Raw genomic sequence first — 18,587 nt, 5'->3', positions numbered from 1 at the left:
TCTAAGTTGCATGCCATCTTGGTCAATGTCTCCCATCGACTACATAATGTACTGGTTGGGCACAGGAGTACATTCAGCCAGAGACTCATTCCACCGAGATGCAACACAGAGCGTCATAGGAAGTCATTCCTGCCTGTGGCCATCAAACTTTACAACTCCTCCCTTGGAGGGTCAGACACCCTGTGCCAATAGGCTGGTCCTGGACTTATTTCATAATTTACTGGCATAATTTACATTTAACTATTTAACTATTTACGGTTCTATGACTATTTATTATTTATGGTGCAACTGTAATGAAAACCAATTTCCCCCGGGATCGATAAAGTATGACTATGACTATCTATGAACTGAAAATGAACGGAATTAAAACCTGTGCAAGCATTTTCTCCTAGATGGTAGCCAGGCTCCAGGTTATCTCACTGATTCTGGCTCTTGCCACTGGAAGGAAGGAGGAGGAGAGTAAGCATTGAAAGATTTAAATGGACAACACCGTTGGTGCCCAGCTCTCCACACACCGGAAAGCGATCAACAAACTGGCTCCACTTTCTCAGGAAAAGAATGCTAAGATGTGACCCAAAAGGGAGCAGCGTCAACCCCCCTCCCCGCCACCCGGCGCAGGGCTTAAACATTTCTCTTTTGAGTTAGAGGGTTATAAGTTCAAATCCCACCCTGGAAAAATAACACAGGCAAATTAAAACTTGTGCTTCAATATACAAGGGCCTGTTCAGTAATGAGAGCAGCATGGTGGTGTAGCAGTTAGCCTAATTCTATTGTAGTGCCAGTGACCGGAGCTGCTGTAAGGAGTTTGTACGATCTTCCCATGAACACTTGGGTTTTTTGGTTACCATGGTTTCCTCCCACATTCCAAAGACGTACGGTTCAGTAGGTTAATAAGTCACATGAGTATATTGGGACAAGAAGGGCCTGTTACCATGCCCTATCTCTAAATAGAAAATATAAATCCCAAAGCGGGTTGATGGAGCAGCTGAAGGGAGAATTTTTCTGCTTGTGGGTGTGCGGGGAACCGGAGGCCGTTAGCATCACAGATCCAGCAAGAAATCCATCAAGAAATGCTGGTGAAGCTTGCTTTCCCCAGAGAGTGGCGAGAATGTGACGCTCACTCCCACAGGGAGGTGTGAGTGTGGGTGGGGTCGATGTCTGTAAAGGGAGATTGTTGTCGGCAGGCGAGAAGTTGAATGGAATGTGAGGAAAGGAGGCTCGAGTGGGGGATAAATGCTGGCATAGATCAGACGGACTGAGTGGCCTGTTTTTCTGCAGGACAGTCACTATCATACTGCATAAAGTACTTCATAGCTTGAATTACAATTGAAAGGGTATGCACGTCAGTGGCCACTTCATTAGATACTTCCTGTACCTAATAAAGTGACCACAGAGTGAACGTTTGTGGTCTTCTGCAGTCGTAGCCCATCCACTTCAAGGTTTGATGTGCTGTGTGTTCAGAGATGCTCTTCTGCACACCACTGTTGTAACACACGGTTACTTGAGTTACTGTCACTTCTCTGTCAGCTTGAACCAGTCCGGCCATTCTCCTCTGACCTCTCTCATTAACAAGGCGTTTTCACCCACAGAACTGTTGCTCGCTGATGTTTCTGTTTCTTGCACCATTCTCTATAAACTCAAGAGATTGCTGTGCGTGAATATCCCAGGAGTCCAGCAATTTTTGAGATACTCAAACCACCCTGTCTGGCACCAACATTCATTACACAGTCAAAGTCATTTAGATCATATTTCTTCCCCATTCTGATGCTTGGTTTGAACAACAATGGAATTTCTTGACCACGTCTGCATGCTTTTATGCATTGACTTACTGCCTCATGATTGGCTGATTAGATATTTGCTTAACGAGCAGCTGTACCTAATAAAATGGTCACTGAGTGTGTACAAGTCTACAGATCGAACAGGATAGCACATACCAAGTGTCTAGCTTTACAATCACAAACATAGGCTCTGTGACATTCACATTCTGAGAGAAAAAAAGCATTATTTTAAAGTCTGGGGTGGACGAAGTCGCAGGGCTGAAGGATTTCCACATTTCTAGGGGCTCCCAGCAGGCACGTGGAGAACAGATCTCCAGTTACTTTTCCTCAATCGAGAGTTACTTATGCACTCAGAGCAAATCGCCCGCTGCAGCTGCCTGGAAAGAATCTGGACAGAGCTTCTGCAAGTATTGAATCCTTTGTACACGTATGCCTGCTTCAAGTATTCCCCCTGTAAGCTACAGGTGTTGTGGGGGGTGGGAATGGAATTCAGCTGCTCAGGCAACACCAGGGCGCCTGGGCATGAACATTCAATGAGGCTCACGTCAAGCCACCAGCACCAGTTAGTCTATCTCCAGCAGCTGTGGTCCCTGTGATGCAGCCTGTTGTGCTGGGAGGTCCAGGACTGAAAGAGGCAATGATAAAGAAGCGGCAGATGTGGATACACATAAAGAGAGCCGTTGGCATATTGACCTTCAAGTATCAGAGTGCTGGATACAGGAGTTGGGAAGTGCACTGCAGACAGCTACCTGTGATACACCAACACCAATCCTAAAGCTGTGACATTCACCACTGAGGACGGCAAGGTGAGGAATAGCCTGTCGCCTGCAAGGCCTCTACCAGCCCGACTTGGAAACCGGATTCAACATTGTTTCAGGACAACAAAATAATCGTTACTCTGGATCCGATGCAGCACAATAAGATAAAGAACACAATAATTTAAAAAAAACATGGTAGACATAAATATGCACGATAGCTTTTACACATAGATTGATCGTAAATTGATAAAGTGAGGATAAAGGTTGGAGGAGCAACACCTCATATTCCGTCTAGGTAGCCTCCAATCTGATAGCATGAACATCAACTTCTCCAACTCTCAGTAATTCTTCCCCCCCCCCCCCCCACAACCCCCTCCCTTTCTCTCTGCTTCAATTTCTCATTCTGGCTTTATACCTCCTCTCCTCACTGACCTACCACCTCCTCCTGGTGCCTCGCCTCTCCTCTCCTCTCCTTTCTTTCATAGCTCACTCTCCTCTCCTACCAGATTCCTTCTCCAGTCCTTTGCCTTCTTCACCTGTCATCTCCCAGCTTTTCACTTCATCACTCACACCGGCTTCACCTATCACCTTCTGGCTCACCCTGCCTCCACTCTCCCCTCCTTCTGGCACCCTCCCCCTTTCCTTTCCGGTCCTGGTGAAGACGCGTTCTAAAACTTCAGCTGTTCATTTCAAAAGACCATAAGATATAGGAACAGAATTAGGCCATTCAGCCCATCGAGTCTGCTCCCCCATTTCATCATTACTGATTTATTATCCCTCTCAACCTCATTCTCCTGCCTTCTCCCCGTAACTTTTGACGCCCTGACTAATCAAGAACACGTCCCTAGGTAATGTCTGAAGTAAGTACATGTTCAGCACCGCATTGTGGGCCAAAGGGCCTGTATTGTGCTGCAGGTTTTCTATGTTTCTATCAACTTCCACCTTAACTAGACCCAATGATTTGGCCTCCACAGCTGCCTGTGGCAATGAATTCTGCAGATTCACCAACCTCTGGCTAAAGAAATTCCTCCTGATCTCTGTTCTAATGGATTTCCCTTTATTCTGAGGCATTAGTTTAGGAAACATCCTCTCTACATCTACTCTACCTAAGCTTTTCAATATTTGATAGGTTTCAATGAGATCCTCTCTTGTTCTTCTAAACTCCAGAAAGTACAGGCCCAGAATAGGACAGAACAGAACTTTATTGTCATTGCTCAAGCAATGAGATTGTGCTGCTACTCCAGTCTGTGAAAATAAATATTTACAACACATGTGTTAGGGCTTAATAAAAAAAATAATTCCTATATTTACATGCAACAAGTGACTTTGATATTCCATAACACTCAAAGGCCTTTGGCAAGATGGGGTGTAGCATTATTCAGCTGCACAACAGCCCTCGGGAAGAAGTTGTTTTTCAGTCTTACTGTCTTGGCTGAGATGTCTCTGTATCTCCTACCAGATGGCAGGAGATGGAACAGACAGTGTTCGGGATGGGATGGGTCTTTAATGATATTACGAGCGCGGTGTAGGCATTGAGAGTTGTAGATTGTCCGCAGGTCTGGTACTCGAGTCCCAGTGACGTGCTGAGCCATTCTAATCACCTGTTGGAGTGCTTTGTGATCTGTCTTTCTGCAGCTGGAGTCCCACGCTGTCATCCTGTACATCAGTATGCTCGTTATCGCACATCGATACAAGTTGACCAACAATTTTTGGGGCAGATTAGCTCTCCGTGATTACTTGAGGTAGTATAGCCGCTGTTGTGCCTTTCCTACTATCGAGGTTGTGTTGACGGATCAAAAGAGCTCCTCGGTGATAATCGTCTCCAAAGATGAAACTGGAGACCCGTTCCACTACCTCACCATTTATGAATGAGAGGGGTTGTTTGCCTTCCTGAAATTGATCATCATTTCTTTTGTCCTCTTGATGTTGAGTGACAGGCTGTGGTTCCTGCACCAATCGGACAGTTTCAGCACCTCCTCTCGATGTGCAGATTTGTTACTGTTTGTTATTAGGCCTATCACAGTTGTGTCGTCTGCAAATTTGATGAAGTTTGTAGCATGAACAAGAGTGTAGTCATAATTGAAGAGAGAGTAGAGAAGTGGGCACAGTACAAACCCCTGTGCGGCACCAGTGTTCAGGGTTGGGAAGGGGTTTGATGTGCATTTGCTGGGTATGATTAGTGAGGAAGTCCAAACTCCAATTACAAGATGATGTGCCGAGACCTAGATTGTGGAGCTTGACAGTCAGCTTGTTTGGTAGTATGGTGTTAAAGGCCGAGATGTAATCAGTGTAAAGCATTCCATGACAGTATGAAGGGTGATAGAAATGGCATCTTCAGCTGATCTATTTGCCTTGTAGGCAAAGTGGTGTTGGTCCAGGGTAGCTGTGATTATGTTTCATGACCGATCTGTCCAAGCACTCATGACAACTATGGGAGTGAGGGCCATGGGTTTGTAGTCAATAAAACATGTTGCCACTGACGTCTTGGGGATTGGTATGGCAGTTGCTGCTTTGAAGCGAGCGGCAACCATAACCTGAGACAGAGAGAGGTTGTAAATACAAGCAGAACTTCTGCCAGCTGGTCGGCACAGTCCCTGAGGAACTTTCTGGGTATGCCGTCTGGTCCCATGGTGCAGTCCCTGAGGACCCATCTGGGTATGCCGTCTGGTCCCATGGCACAGTCCCTGAGGACCCATCTGGGTACGCCATCTGGCCCCACTGCTCTGCGTATATTGACATTACAGAGTACTCACCTCACCACATGTGTGTTCAGTGTCGGTGTAGTTCCTCAGTCTGGTGTTAAGGTCCTCATCACTGGTTCCTTATCATCCTTATCAAAGTGAGCAAAGAAATTGTTTAGATCCAGTAATGCCTCCACCCCAGTCCTTCACCACTCTCTCACCTTATCTCCTTGCCTGCCTATCGCCTCCCTCTGGTGCTCCTCCCCTCTTTTCTTTCTTCCGTGGCCTTCTGTCCTCTCCTATCAGACTCCCCCTTCTCCAGCCCTGTATCTCTTTCACCAATCAACTCCCCAACTCTTCACTTCACCCCTCCCCCTCCCGGTTTCACCTCTCCCCTCCCCCCACCTTTTAAATCTACTCCTCATCTTTTTTTCTCCAGTCCTGCTGAAGGGTCTCAGCCTGAAACATCGACTGTACTTTTCTCCATAGATGCTGGCTGGCTTATTGAGTTCCTTCAACATTTTGTGTGTGTTATCTTGAGCTTTGAGCAGGTTCTGTACCTCACTGTTACATCTCAAAGTGGAAAGAGTGAGCAACTTCAAGTCCCTGGGTGTCAATATCTCTGAGGATCCATCCTGGGCCCAACTTATCGATGCAGCTACAAAAAGAAGGCAAGGCAACAGTTATATTTCATTAGGAGTTTGAGGAGATTTGGTATGTCACCAAAAACACTTGTAAACTTGTACAGATGTACCGTGGCCAGCATTCTGACTGGCTGGATCACCGTCTGGTATGTGGGGAGGCTACCGCACAGGATCAAACTAAGTTGTAAATTCAGTCAGCTCCATCGTGAGCACTAGCCTCTGTAGTATCCAGGACAACTTCAAGGAGAGATAGCTCAAAAAGGTAGCATCCATCATTAAGGACCTCCATCACCCAGGACATGCTCATTGATACCATCAGGAAGGAGGTACAGAAGCCTGAAGGCACACACTCTTCCCCTCCGCCATCCGATTTCTGAATGGACATTGAACCCATATCCATTAACTCACTACTTCTTTTATTTCTATTTTTGTACTACTTAGTTAATTTAACCATTATATATACTTATTATAATTCACAGTTTTTTTCTGTTATTATGCATTGCAATGTACTGCTGCCACAAAGACAACCAATTTCACGACGGTGATCTTAAACCATGGTTTCTGGTTGGGGAATATGTAGATGTTTTTGGTGGTGAAGACATTATCTACACCGATTTGATGTAGCGTATGTGTACTCCTGAATGCCTGAGTTGTGCGTAGCCTGGTCTGCAAACATACTCCAGTCAGTACTCTTGAACCAATCTCGAAGACTGGAGATGGCTCCCTCAGGCCACACCATCACTGTCCTGGAGGCTGGTTTCTCCTTCCTTACCACTGATCTAGGTGCTGGCATCAGAGGTAAAGATCAGACAATCCCAGATGAGAGCATGGAAAGGCCCTATATGTACCTGCGATGTTGGCGTACATCTGGTCCAGCATGTTATTACCCCTTGGAGGGCATTTCACATGCCAATGGAATTTAGGGAATAAGGTTTTAAGGCTGGCAGATTAAAATAGCCAGCTATAATGAAGGTGCCAAAGGGAAAACTGCCAGTTGTTTAACAATAGCATCATGTAATTGAGCAAATGCTGACTTGGTGTTGGCCCACGGAGGTACAGCACTGTATATAAACTGCTGTAATGTAAACAATAGTGATTACTCTCATTAGATGAAAGGGCCTGCACTTTATCATTTGATATTCCAGGTTGGGACAGCAGGGCCCACAAAAACTGCCCTGATGCATTAACCCTTCCATTCACGGTGCCATTCCCCTGAACCCCCTCCCGACCCTCTCCAATGTCAGCGTATCGTTTCTGAGATTAGGGGACCAAAACTGCTCACAATTCTCCAAGTGTCATCTGACCAGTGCCCTAAAAATGAATGCTAACATTGCATTTGCCTTCCTTATCACTGGTTCAATCTGCAAGTTAATCTTTAGGGAATCCTTCATGAGGACTCCCAAGACACTTTGCACCTCTGATTTTTGAATTTTCTCCCCATTTAGAAAATAGTCCATGCCTTTATTCCTTCTACCAAAGTACATGAATATGCACTTTCCTACAGTATCTTCCACCTGTCACTTCTTTGCCCATTCTCCCAATCTAAGTCTTTCTGCAGCCTCCCTGCTTTCTGAACGCTACCTGCCCCTTAGCCTATCTCTGTATTGTCCACAAACTTGCCACAAAGCCATCAATTCCTTCATCCAAATAATTTACATACAGCATGAAAAGAAGTGGTCCCAACACTGACCCCTGCGGAACACTACTAGTCACCGGCAGCCAACCAGAAAAGGCTCCATTTATACCTACTCTTTGCCAATCAGCCAATCTTCTATCCATGCTAGTATCTTTCTTGTAAAACCATGGGCTCTTATGTTGTCAAGCAGCCTCATGTGTGACACCTTGTCAAAGCCTTCAGACAATCCAAATAAATAGCATTCAGTGATTCCCCTTTGTCTATGCTGCCCGTTATTTCCTCAAAGAATTCCAACAGATTAGTCGGGCAAGATTTCCCCTAAAGGAAACCATGATCATTTTATTGTGTGCCTCCAAGTACTCTGAAACCTCATCCTTAATAGACTTCAACATATTTCCAACTACTTAAGTCAAACTAACCAGCCTACAATTACCTTTATTCTGCCTGCCTCCCTTCTTAAAGAGTGGAATGCCATTTGCAATTTCCCATTCCTCTGGAATCATTCCAGAATCTAGTGATTCTTGAAAGATTACTAATGCCTTCACAATCTCTTCCATGTTCCAGCATTTTGTATGTGTTGCTATGTATTTCTGTAGTTCCTTTTGTGGCCTCAGACCATCCCAAAGCTTTTTACGGTCAATTAAGCCATAGCCAGCAATTAGTACTCAACCGAGCTCTCGCACTGAGATGTTGACCCGTGATACTGACTGACAGGAAAGAATTGAGCAGGACACTGGGGAGAGCTCCATTGCTCTTCACTGAAGTGGGCCGATGGGATGCAGTGAAAATAGACGGGATCAGTGCAACCTTCATTGCTGCACAGGGAAGAGTTCACTGCCTGGATTTCCGTGGAGCGTGTTGTGTTGGATTTTAACCCACACCCTTCTGACTCAGGTGAAAATTCAAACATTTGTCCTGTTCAGGGCTGGTCCAAGTGAAATGGCTGCTGTCAGTTCTAAAGCAGCCAGCGTGGGTGTTGGGTACAGCACAGGAACCTAGACGTATGCTGCAAGGGCTTTATTGCCTTAAACTAGGGGCAACTTCATCTGCCGGGTGGTGGTAGCAGGTAGTGCCACTGCCTCCAACAACCCAGGCTCTACCCCGACTCCTGGCGATGTCTGTGTCGAGGCTGCACATTCTCCCTGACTTTGGTCCATTTCTCCCGGTGACCACGTGTGTTCCCCATGGGAGCTGCAATTTCCTTCCACATCTCAAAGGCTTGTAGGCTGTTCTGACCACTGTGAATGACCCTGTGGTATGATGAATGGACCTCCTGTGTGACAAGATGGACTTTTGACCTCACAATCGACCCCATTATGATCTCGCACCATACTGGCGACCTGCACTGTAGTTTCTCTGTAGCTAATTACTCTTTATTCTGTATTGTTATTGTTTTACTTTGTACTACCTCAATACGTTGTTCTAATGAATTGATCTGTATGAGCAGTGTGCAAGACAAATTTCTCACTGTATCTTGGCACATACAATAATAATAAACTATTTCTAAAAACTAAAATATCGACAGGAATTTGAGAGGTATGAGAGGGGAGAGGGAGGGAGGGAAGATGAAAGGGGGAGAGGGAGAGAGAGAGTGGGGGGAGAGGTGGTGAGAGAGAGACACAGACAGTGAGGCAGAGAGAGGAACAAAAATAGAGAAACAGAAAGTCATTTAGTTACTAGGACGTAAGGGAGGAATATGATTAATGGGATTACTCCTCAATCACAATGTCAGATATGAGCCAGGAGTGTACGCCCTTCTAACCATATAACCATATAACAATGACCTTGTCACAATGGCAGAGGTCAAAGACCCAGTGACCACTTCCTTCAACACTTGACCAGTCACATTTGGAGGTTACCCCTTGTACCCACATAATAATGGATAATGGTTTGTCAGGATTAATCATTGCTTTATGGCTGTCACCCGATTAAGGATTGTGGCAAGTGACCAATCACTCTCTGGGTTGCATAGAAACTTCCAGAATCAGTCTGCAATAGCTGTCAAATGAAGCACAACTTTTGAAGTACTGCTTGCGTTTCATGTGTACGATGGATGGCCTGCAGAGAATTTGCTAAGAACTTTTTCCTTGCGCTCTAAAACAGATTACTCCATTTTAGTAATATTCTGACTAAGATATAACTTATTAAGAGAATTTTCAGACCAGAAAATACTGGGCCAACAACTGAGAGTTTCAATAAGTTCAGAGTCACTCCTGACCATTGGACCTTCCTGATGCATTATGTTAAAAGTTTCCAAGCTCACTATCATGGTTCAAGCTGCTCAGAACTTTTATCATCGCTGCAAATTTCTTCCATTGAAATATATTAATTTTTAAATCGGTGGTTAACTCCTGTGATCATCAGTTACATTCTGGAGACACAAGAGGCTGCAGACAGTGGAATCTGGAGAAACACTCACAATCTGCTTGAGGAACTTAGCAGGTCGGGCAGCACCTGTGGAGGGAAATGGACGGTTGACACCCTTCTGGACTGAATGGTAGAGAGGAGATAGTCAGTGTAAAGAGGTGCATGGAAGAGCCGGCAGGTGTTGGGTGGATCCAGGTGAGGTGTAGATGGAGGAGCGGAGAGTGGGAATAGCAACAGAGGTTGAGAGATGATGGGTGGATCCAGGTGAGGAGGGATGATGGGTAGATGGAGGAGGGGAGAGTGGGAATAGTGACAGAGGCAGGGAGGTGATGGGTGGGAGGTGATAGGCAGATCCCTGTAAGGGGAATAGTGATAGAGGCTGGGAGGTGATTGGGGGGGGGGGGGATCCAGGTGAGGAGGGATTATGGGTGGATGGAGGAAGAGACCGACCAGTGACAGAGGTTCAGAATCAGAATCAGGCTTATTATCACCGGCATGTGATTGTTAAATTTGTTAACTTAACAGCAGCAGTTCAATGCAATACATAATATAGAAGAAAAAAACGCTGAGTGTGTGCCTTCAGGCTTCTGTACCTCCTACCTGATGGTAACTGTGAGAAAAGGGCATTCCCTGGGTGCTGGAGGGCCTTAATAATGGATGCTGCCTTCCTGAGACACTGCTCCTTGAAGATCTTCTGGGTACTTTGTAGGTTAGTATCCAAGTTGGAGCCAATTAAATTTACAATCTTCTGCAGTTTCTTTCGGTCCTGTGCAGTAGCCCCACCCCCCCATACCAGACAGTGATGCACCCTGTCAGAATGCTCTCCACAGTACATCTATAAAAGTTTTCGAGTGTATTTGTTGACATGCCAAATCTCTTCATACTCCTAATGAAGTATAGCCGCTGTCTTGCCTTCTTTATAACTGCATTGATATGTTGGGACCAGGTTAGACCCCCGGAGATTTTGACACCCAGGAAATTGAAACTGATCACTCTCTCCACTTCTGATCCTTCTATGAGGATTGGTATGTGTTCCTTTGTCTTACCCTTCCTGAAGTCCACAATCAGCTCTTTCGTCTGACTGACGTTGAGTGCCAGGTTGTTGCTGCGGCACCATTCCACTAGTTGGCATAACTCACTCCTGTACGCCCTCTCATCACCACCTGAGATTCTACCAACAATGGTTATATTGTCAGCAAATTTATAGACGGTATTTGAGCTATGCCTAGCCACACAGTCATGTGTATATAGAGAGTAGAGCAGTGGGCTAAGCACACACACCTGAGGTGCACCAGTGTTGATCGTCAGTGAGGAGGAGATGTTATCACCAATCCGCACAGATTGTGGTCTTCTGGTTAGGAAGTCAAGGATCATTTGCAGAGGGAGGTACAGAGGCCCAGGTTCTGCAATTTTCAATCAGGATTGTGGGAATGATGGTATTAAATGCTGAGCAATATTCAATAAGCAGCATCCTGATGTAGGTGTTTGTGTTGTCCAGGTGGTCTAAAGCCGTGTGGAGAGCCACTGAGGTTGCATCTGCCGTTGACCTATTGTGGCGAGAGGCAAACTGCAATGGGTCCAGGTCCTTGCTGAGGCAGGAGTTCATTCTAGTCATGACCAACCTTTCAAAGCATTTCATCACTGTAGATGTGATATCGGTCGATAGTCATTAAGGCAGCTCACAGTATTATTCTGTTATAATTGTTGCCTTTTTGAAGCAAGTGAGAGGTTAACTTCCGCCCATAGCAGTGAGAGGTTGAAAATGTCCTTGAATACTCCCACCAGTTGATTGGCACAGGTTTTCAGAGCCTTACCAGGTACTCCATCGGGATCTTCCACCTTGTGAGGGTTCACTCTCTTTAGAGACAGCCTGACATCGGCCTCTGAGACAGAGATCACAGGCTCTTCAAGTGCAGCAGGGATCTTCACAGCCGTAGTTATATCCTCCTTTTCAAAGTGGGCATAGAAGGCGTTGAGTTCATCTGGTAGTGAAGTATTGCTGCCATTCATGCTATTGGGTTTTGCTTTGTAGGAAGTAATGTCTTGCAAACCCTGCCAGAGTTGTTGTGCATCCGTTGTCGCTGGGTGGATAGTGATAAGAGTCTGGGAGGTGATAGGTGGAGATGACAAAGGACTGCAGATGGAGGAACCTGATAGGAGAGGAAGGTGGAGCATGGAATCAGGAGAGGGAGGAGGGGAGAGCAGATGGGAACAGTGGGGATGGGGTGAAGGGCTCAGTACAGAGGTGTGCCAGTTATAGGAGTGGATGAAGGAGGTTTTGACGTGAGTATGGGAAGAACTAGATGAAAAGGAGAGAGAAATAGGATGGAGTGGGGGTCAGGGGACGGGGGAGCAGATTACTTGTAACTGGAATAATTTCCAGACTGCTGGGAGAGGTGAAGACGGCATTGTTCTTCAGCAGCTAATGGTGCTTTCTGGGAGTGTGGAGTCTCTTGGCTGGGTGTTTATGTCAGAGTCAATATTATGGAGTGTGAAACAGTTGTAACTGGTTACAGGGGTGTTCGCAAGCAAATGTCGGCACTGAGCCAAGTACGGAAAGATTGGGATAGGCGACCTGGAGCTTGGTTGAAGAGCTAGGATGTAATAGAAGAATGAGAGATGTGGGTGGGTTTAGGGAGACACCAGTTGGAGTTCACCGTGCCTGGACAGCGGATGCCCAATGATGTAGTTGGTGAGTTTGAAGCCAAGGACTGAAGGTCAGAGTCTTGGAGGTGGCCTGTCTGTGTGTGTGAGTGGGAGTCATAGAGCACTACAGAATGGAAACAGGCTCTTTAGCCCATCAAGTCCATGCTAAATTGTTATTCTATCTAGTCCCATCAACCAACACCTGGACCATAGCCCTCCATGGACCCCTTTCCATGTAGTTATCCAAACTTTTCTTTTGGCTGGTTTCGGGAAGGGGCTTGCTTTGCAGTTGTTGTTTCTTTTGTTACCGTTGTTCTATTATTGTGTTGTTCTGCAGGACATCACGGTAGCGTAGCGGTGAGCACAATGCTATTACAGCTCCGGCCGTCAGAGCTTGTAATTCAATTCAAGTGTCCTCTCTAGGGAGTTTGTACGCCCTCCTCATGAATGCATGGCTTTCCTCCGGGTGCTCTGGTTTCCTCCCACAGACCAAAGAACAGTTAGAAGGCTAATTGGTCATTGTAAATTGTCCTGTAGTTAGGCTTGTTGGGCCAGAAGAGACTGTTCTGTGCTGTTTCTCCAAATAAAATACAATCAAATTAATATCGTAGGTATGCTATGTTGGCACCAAAGTGTGGCACATCCTTGAGTGTGGTGGCTGTTGTCGTAGACAACACATTTCATTGTATGTTTCCATGTACATGTGATAAATGAATATGAATCTGAATGTGTTTCTCTAAGCCTGAAATAGTTTTGTAATGAGCATTTCACTACGTGGAAGCTGACTCTTCCTATCAGGGGTTCCCAACCTGGGGTTCACAGACCGCTCGGTTAATGGCAGGAGTCCACGGCATAAAAAAAGTTTCAAGGTTGGGAACCCCTGCTATATATTATCAATACTGTTGTAATTCTCTACCTAGGGAGGACGATACCTCGAGATCCCCGTGTTCGTCAGCCCACTGCCATGTTCCTGGTGCTCTGTAAATCACTGATCCTTTTACTGGGGCTGTCCTGCAGGGACAAGGACCACTTCCTTCCATTCCGATTACTGATGAAGTCAATGTAGGGGCCACACACTCAACTGCAGCACTAGCATGTTACTGCAGTTTGGGAAATTCCGGAGCTCAGAGTTCAGTTCCAGTGCTGTCTGTAAGGGTTTCCTCCGGGTGCTCCATTTTCCTCCCACAGTTCAAAGACATACCAGATCGTAGGTTAATTAGTCATTGTAAATTGTCCTGTGATTAGGCTAATGTTAACTAGGTGATGTGGCTCATTGGGCCAGAAGGGCCTGTTCTGTGCTGTATCTCAATAAATAAATAGATCTGAGTTCAGAAAATCAAAATCATTACTTTATTTTTTTATTTCACCATTTTCCATTCTTTTTGGAAAAAAAAGGATTAAGTATATACAGCTGTTTCATTTAAAACTAAATAAAACGGTTTAGACATCTCTTCAGTATTTGAACAGATTTCAGTTCATAGCCACCTCAAAGCTGTCTGTGGCAATTTCATTGGCTCCAGAGCTAAATAAATTAATAGCAAACTTAAATTTACATTTCTTTAAAACTGCGAATCTGGCAAAATTGCTCACAATGACAAGTTGTCTAAGTGGGGCTCAGGTTAGAAATAGAACAGGAAGGAAACGAGGCAGAACTCTGATTAAAGAATGGAATTACGGAGGCATAAGCACCAAGGCTTGTGACAGACTTTTAAAAAGTTATATGGGAGGTGACTGTAACCGGATCAGAAGGATTTTAGAAAGACATGGAAAAGTAGAGATTTTAAAATGACAAGTTGGATTTGACTTGCATTCTGATGCCCAGACTTTTTACAATCAGTGGCTGAGACTTTATCTTACACATCAGTAACTTTTCACTGAGATTGAGTGCTGAGCTGGTGTGGCAGTGAAGGCAATACATGCACACAGAAACTCTCTTTGGCCACTCACTGTTGTGAAATGACTGGATGTGTCCAGAGCAATACACTGTGACCCAGACCATTTGATATTTGGCTTGTGGTAAAACGCAATAAGATTTTAGAAGGAAGATGTTGATGTAAAAATAAATCTACTTAAAATGGACTTATTCAGTCACGGTAAAAAAAGAGTCTGTGAGATGGTGAAGTAAGTTTGACACATTACTGCCAGTGGAATGTGATCCTGCTTCTATGAGTAACTTTAATGGCTATGGAAGGAGGGAGGGGCAGGGGAACAGGACAACCTGGCTGCAGAGTGCAGTCCAGAGTTATGAAAGTGGATTTCAGGTGAAACCAGTCAGAAAGTATTTGACTTCCTCTGACATTCCATTGGTTAAATATACTCATCTACTATTGTAACTCTAGACATTAATCCAAAGTTGAAGTCCCTGAACTGAAACACAAGCAGTAAGGACAAGTCTGAAAATCAAACGGAAATCTTGAAATCGTTTCATTTCCCTCATCGCCTTGCTCTGTACTTTATATTGTGTTACACTTTCTGGAGGGCAATGGACACATGCAATGAGAATCCCATATCTCACTCACTATAATATGTGATGACATTTTAACTTGGCTATTAATGGATTTAAAGTAAACACTTCCATTAAAAAGTAAGTGGGGGGGTTTGGAACATATATAGGAATTTGTGTGTGACCTTAGCAATTCCAAATTTTAAGCCATCTAGCAGTGAACTGCAGTAATTCCCAAGGGTGGACTAACATGTTACCTCTTCCTACACTTCCTCCCCATACCCCCCACCCCCCACCCCAGACTCTGAAACAAAATACTCACCTGCAGGTTAAAGATGATGAGAGGCAGGATGATTTCAAAGACAGATTTTTGGCCACATTCAATCAGACAAACTGGCCTTGTGCCTTTTTCTGAAACATTAAACTACCGACTGAAAGCCTGTTGGAGAATGTTGTGTGTGGGAATATTCAGAGATGATAAAGATTAACGTGGGATCACCTCTGTCAGATAATCAAAAATGATTGCAGACACCGGAGATCTAAAATAAAAACAGAAAATGCCGGAAAGAAAAGCAAAGTACATGTCAATTTGAAGACCCTAGTCAAAGCTAAGAAGGAGTCAAATTCAATTACTAAGTGCTGTGGGGAAATGTGGGAATTTCCTTTGGGAGTGGAGGATGTGCCCATCCTGACCTGCCAGGCGTGTCTTCCTTGTCTGCATTTTGCAACTCCTACATTCTTTTGTCTCCGTTCTCACTCTCTAAATGTTCCCATTCTCTCACTGACTAGACAATCCTGTTTACAGCTTACCCCACTCATGGTCACCCTGTTTTTTTTCCCTATCAGAGACACCCCATCCCACTCTTCCTGCTGTTTTATGCTGCATTTCTTCCCTTTTCAGTTCTGACAGAGGACCTCTGACCTGAAACATTAACTCTTTTTCTCTTCTCACACACGCTGCCTGACCAGCTGAGTATTTCTGTGTGTTTAGAAGTCTGAAAGGTGGAGTGTGGAAGAAACTACACATTCGAAAGGGAATAAACAAACACTTATAATACCAATGTGCTCTCCTCATTCCCAATAAACAAATGCTCTGCAGAAGCAAAGGTTGTAGACATAGCTACAACATAAGGCAGTGAAACAGTGCAAGTGTTGTAGGACTGTTGGGAAAAGGGCCAGTTATCCCATCCATCTCGAAACAGATTGTGATACGGACTTCCAACTGGTCCTCGACTAATTTCATCTAATTGATACAAAACCTGTGAGTCAGTGTAATTGCTGATTAGGGGATGCATGAAACAAATGGAGTTTGTTGTTAGCTGAAATCCAACGTTTAAAATTCCACAGTTGCCACTACATAAAACACCGAAACAAAAACACCCCTGCTTTGAAATAAATCTCAACACATGTACTGTCAACACACTTACAACAACTCCCTCAGCTGATAACGCTTCATAATCACGTTCTGTATAATAGACAGAAGGTCTTCTCATGGGTAGAAGGAGGAGTGCACACTTCCATCCAAATCCATAAACCTCCAACCACTGGTACGAAAGTAAGGGTCTGTGGAGAGGGGCTTAGCTTTTTCCTTATTGAAGTCAGGCTCCCCATCTGCTGTGCTCTTTGGTGTGTGATTTCATTCTCAGGCTAATTTCCTTCCCAGGCAGCCTCTATTTGCTGTGCTGCAAGCAACTTTTGCTCTGCAAATGAAAAGAATAAATCGATTTAAGTGAACTTTACACTGAACTAAGCAGCCATTCAGCCCATTGTTTGTAAGTTGGCTCGTTGCAAGAATGAGGGGGGATCTCATTGAAACATATCAAATATTGAAAGGCCTAGATAGAGTGGATGTGGAGAGGATACTTCCTATAGTGGGGAGAGTGGGGATGAGAGGGCACAGCCTGAGGAGAGAGGAACATCCATTTAAAACAAAGATGAGAAGAAATTTCTTTGGCCAGAGAGTGGTGAACTTAACGGAATTCATTGCTACAGATGGTTGTGGAGGGCCAAGTCATTAGGTATATTTAAAGTGGAGGTTGATAGGTTCTTGATAAATCAGGGAGAAAGCAGCAGAATGGGATTGAGAAGGATAATCAATCAGTCATGATGGAATGGCAGAGCAGACTCAATAGGCTGAATGGCTTAATTCTGCTCCAGTGGCTTATTGTCTGAAGAGTAGCCCTGCCAGTCGTACTTCCGGCTCTTTTCACAGAGTGTTCCTTCTCAAGCAGTTACCCACTCCTCCTTGAACATAGCTTATTTTAATTTTGTTTAGAGATACAGCACGGTATCAAGCCCTTCTGACCCAATGAGCCCACGCTGCCCAATTAAAAGATAAAGATTAGATTTATTTTTGTCACATGCATATCAAAACATACTTGAAATGTGTTGTTTATGTCAATGACCAATGCAGCCCGAGGAAGCGCTGGGGGCAGCTCACAAGTGTTGCCACGTTTCCCATGCCAACATAGCATGCCCACAGTTTAATAATCCTAACTCATACATCTTTGGAAAGCTGGGAGGTAAGCAAGGCAGCCAGAGGAAGCCACATGGTCATGGGGAGAATGTACAAACTCCTTAGAGACAGTGACAGAACTGAACCCCGAACGCTTACGCAGTGAAGTGTTACGCTATTACGCTACCATCCAACCTATATACACCCGTATAACCATATAACAATTACAGCACGGAAACAGGCCATCTCGGCCCTTCTAGTCCGTGTCCAACTCTTACTCTCACCTAGTCCCACCGACCTGCACTCAGCCCATAACCCTCCATTCCTTTCCTGTCCATATAGCTGTCCAATTTAACTTTAAACGACAACATTGAACCTGCCTCAACCACTTCTGCTGGAAGCTCGTTCCACACAGCACCCACTCTCTGAGTAAAGAAGTTCCCCCTCATGTTACCCCTAAACTTTTGTCCTCTAACTCTCAACTCATGTCCTCTTGTTTGAATCTTCCCCACTCTCAATGGAAAAAGCCTATCCATGTCAACTCTATCTATCCCCCTCATAATTTAAAATACCTCTATCAAGTCCCCCCTCAACCTTCTACACTGCAAAGAATAAAGACCCAACTTGTTCAACCTTTCTCTGTAACTTAGGAGATGAAACCCAGGTAACATTCTAGTAAATCTTCTCTGTACTCTCTCTATTTTGTTGACATCTTTCCTATAGTTCGGTGACCAGAACTGTACACAATACTCCAAATTTGGCCTCACCAATGCCCTGTACAATTTCAACATTACATCCCAACTCCTATACTCAATGCTCTGATTTATAAAGGCCAGCATACCAAAAGCTTTCTTCACCACACTATCCACATGAGATTCCACCTTCAGGGAACTATGCACCATTATTCCTAGATCCCTCTGTTCTACTGCATTCTTCAATGCTCTACCATTTACCATGTATGTTCTATTTTGATTAGTCCTACCAAAATGTAGCACCTCACATTTATCAGCATTAAACTCCACCTGCCATCTTTCAGCCCACTCTTCTAACTGGCCTAAATCTCTCTGCAAGCTTTGAAAACCTACTTCATTATCCACAACTCCACCAATCTTAGTATCATCTGCATACGTACTAATCCAATTTACCACCCCATCATCCAGATCATTAATATATATGACA

At 44.7% G+C, this 18,587-nt stretch overlaps 1 protein-coding gene across 3 annotated transcripts in view; it reads right to left on the bottom strand.

Annotated features, from left to right (window-relative positions):
• The window catches only part of r3hcc1l (R3H domain and coiled-coil containing 1-like), a 333,433-nt gene that overhangs the window by 13,816 nt on the left and 301,030 nt on the right, over window positions 1–18,587 (bottom strand). Inside the window, exon 6 of one of the 3 annotated variants that reach the window (XM_063071402.1) lies at window positions 13,507–16,653. The exons of 1 other annotated variant lie outside the window; for it this stretch is intronic. Coding sequence is in view for 1 of the 2 variants with exons in the window: in XM_063071400.1 (XP_062927470.1) it covers window positions 16,601–16,653 (53 nt within the window). In the remaining variant the exon portion in view is untranslated. Of the gene's footprint in view, window positions 1–13,506; window positions 16,654–18,587 lie in introns of those variants that run through there. One more of the 3 variants, XM_063071400.1, reaches the window with a different exon arrangement.

Source organism: Mobula hypostoma, chromosome 19, assembly GCF_963921235.1.
Source record: "Mobula hypostoma chromosome 19, sMobHyp1.1, whole genome shotgun sequence".
In the NCBI taxonomy this organism is placed as follows: domain Eukaryota; kingdom Metazoa; phylum Chordata; class Chondrichthyes; order Myliobatiformes; family Myliobatidae; genus Mobula; species Mobula hypostoma.
Note: the sequence above shows the minus strand (reverse complement) of the source record. Positions and strands in the feature narration are given on the sequence as shown.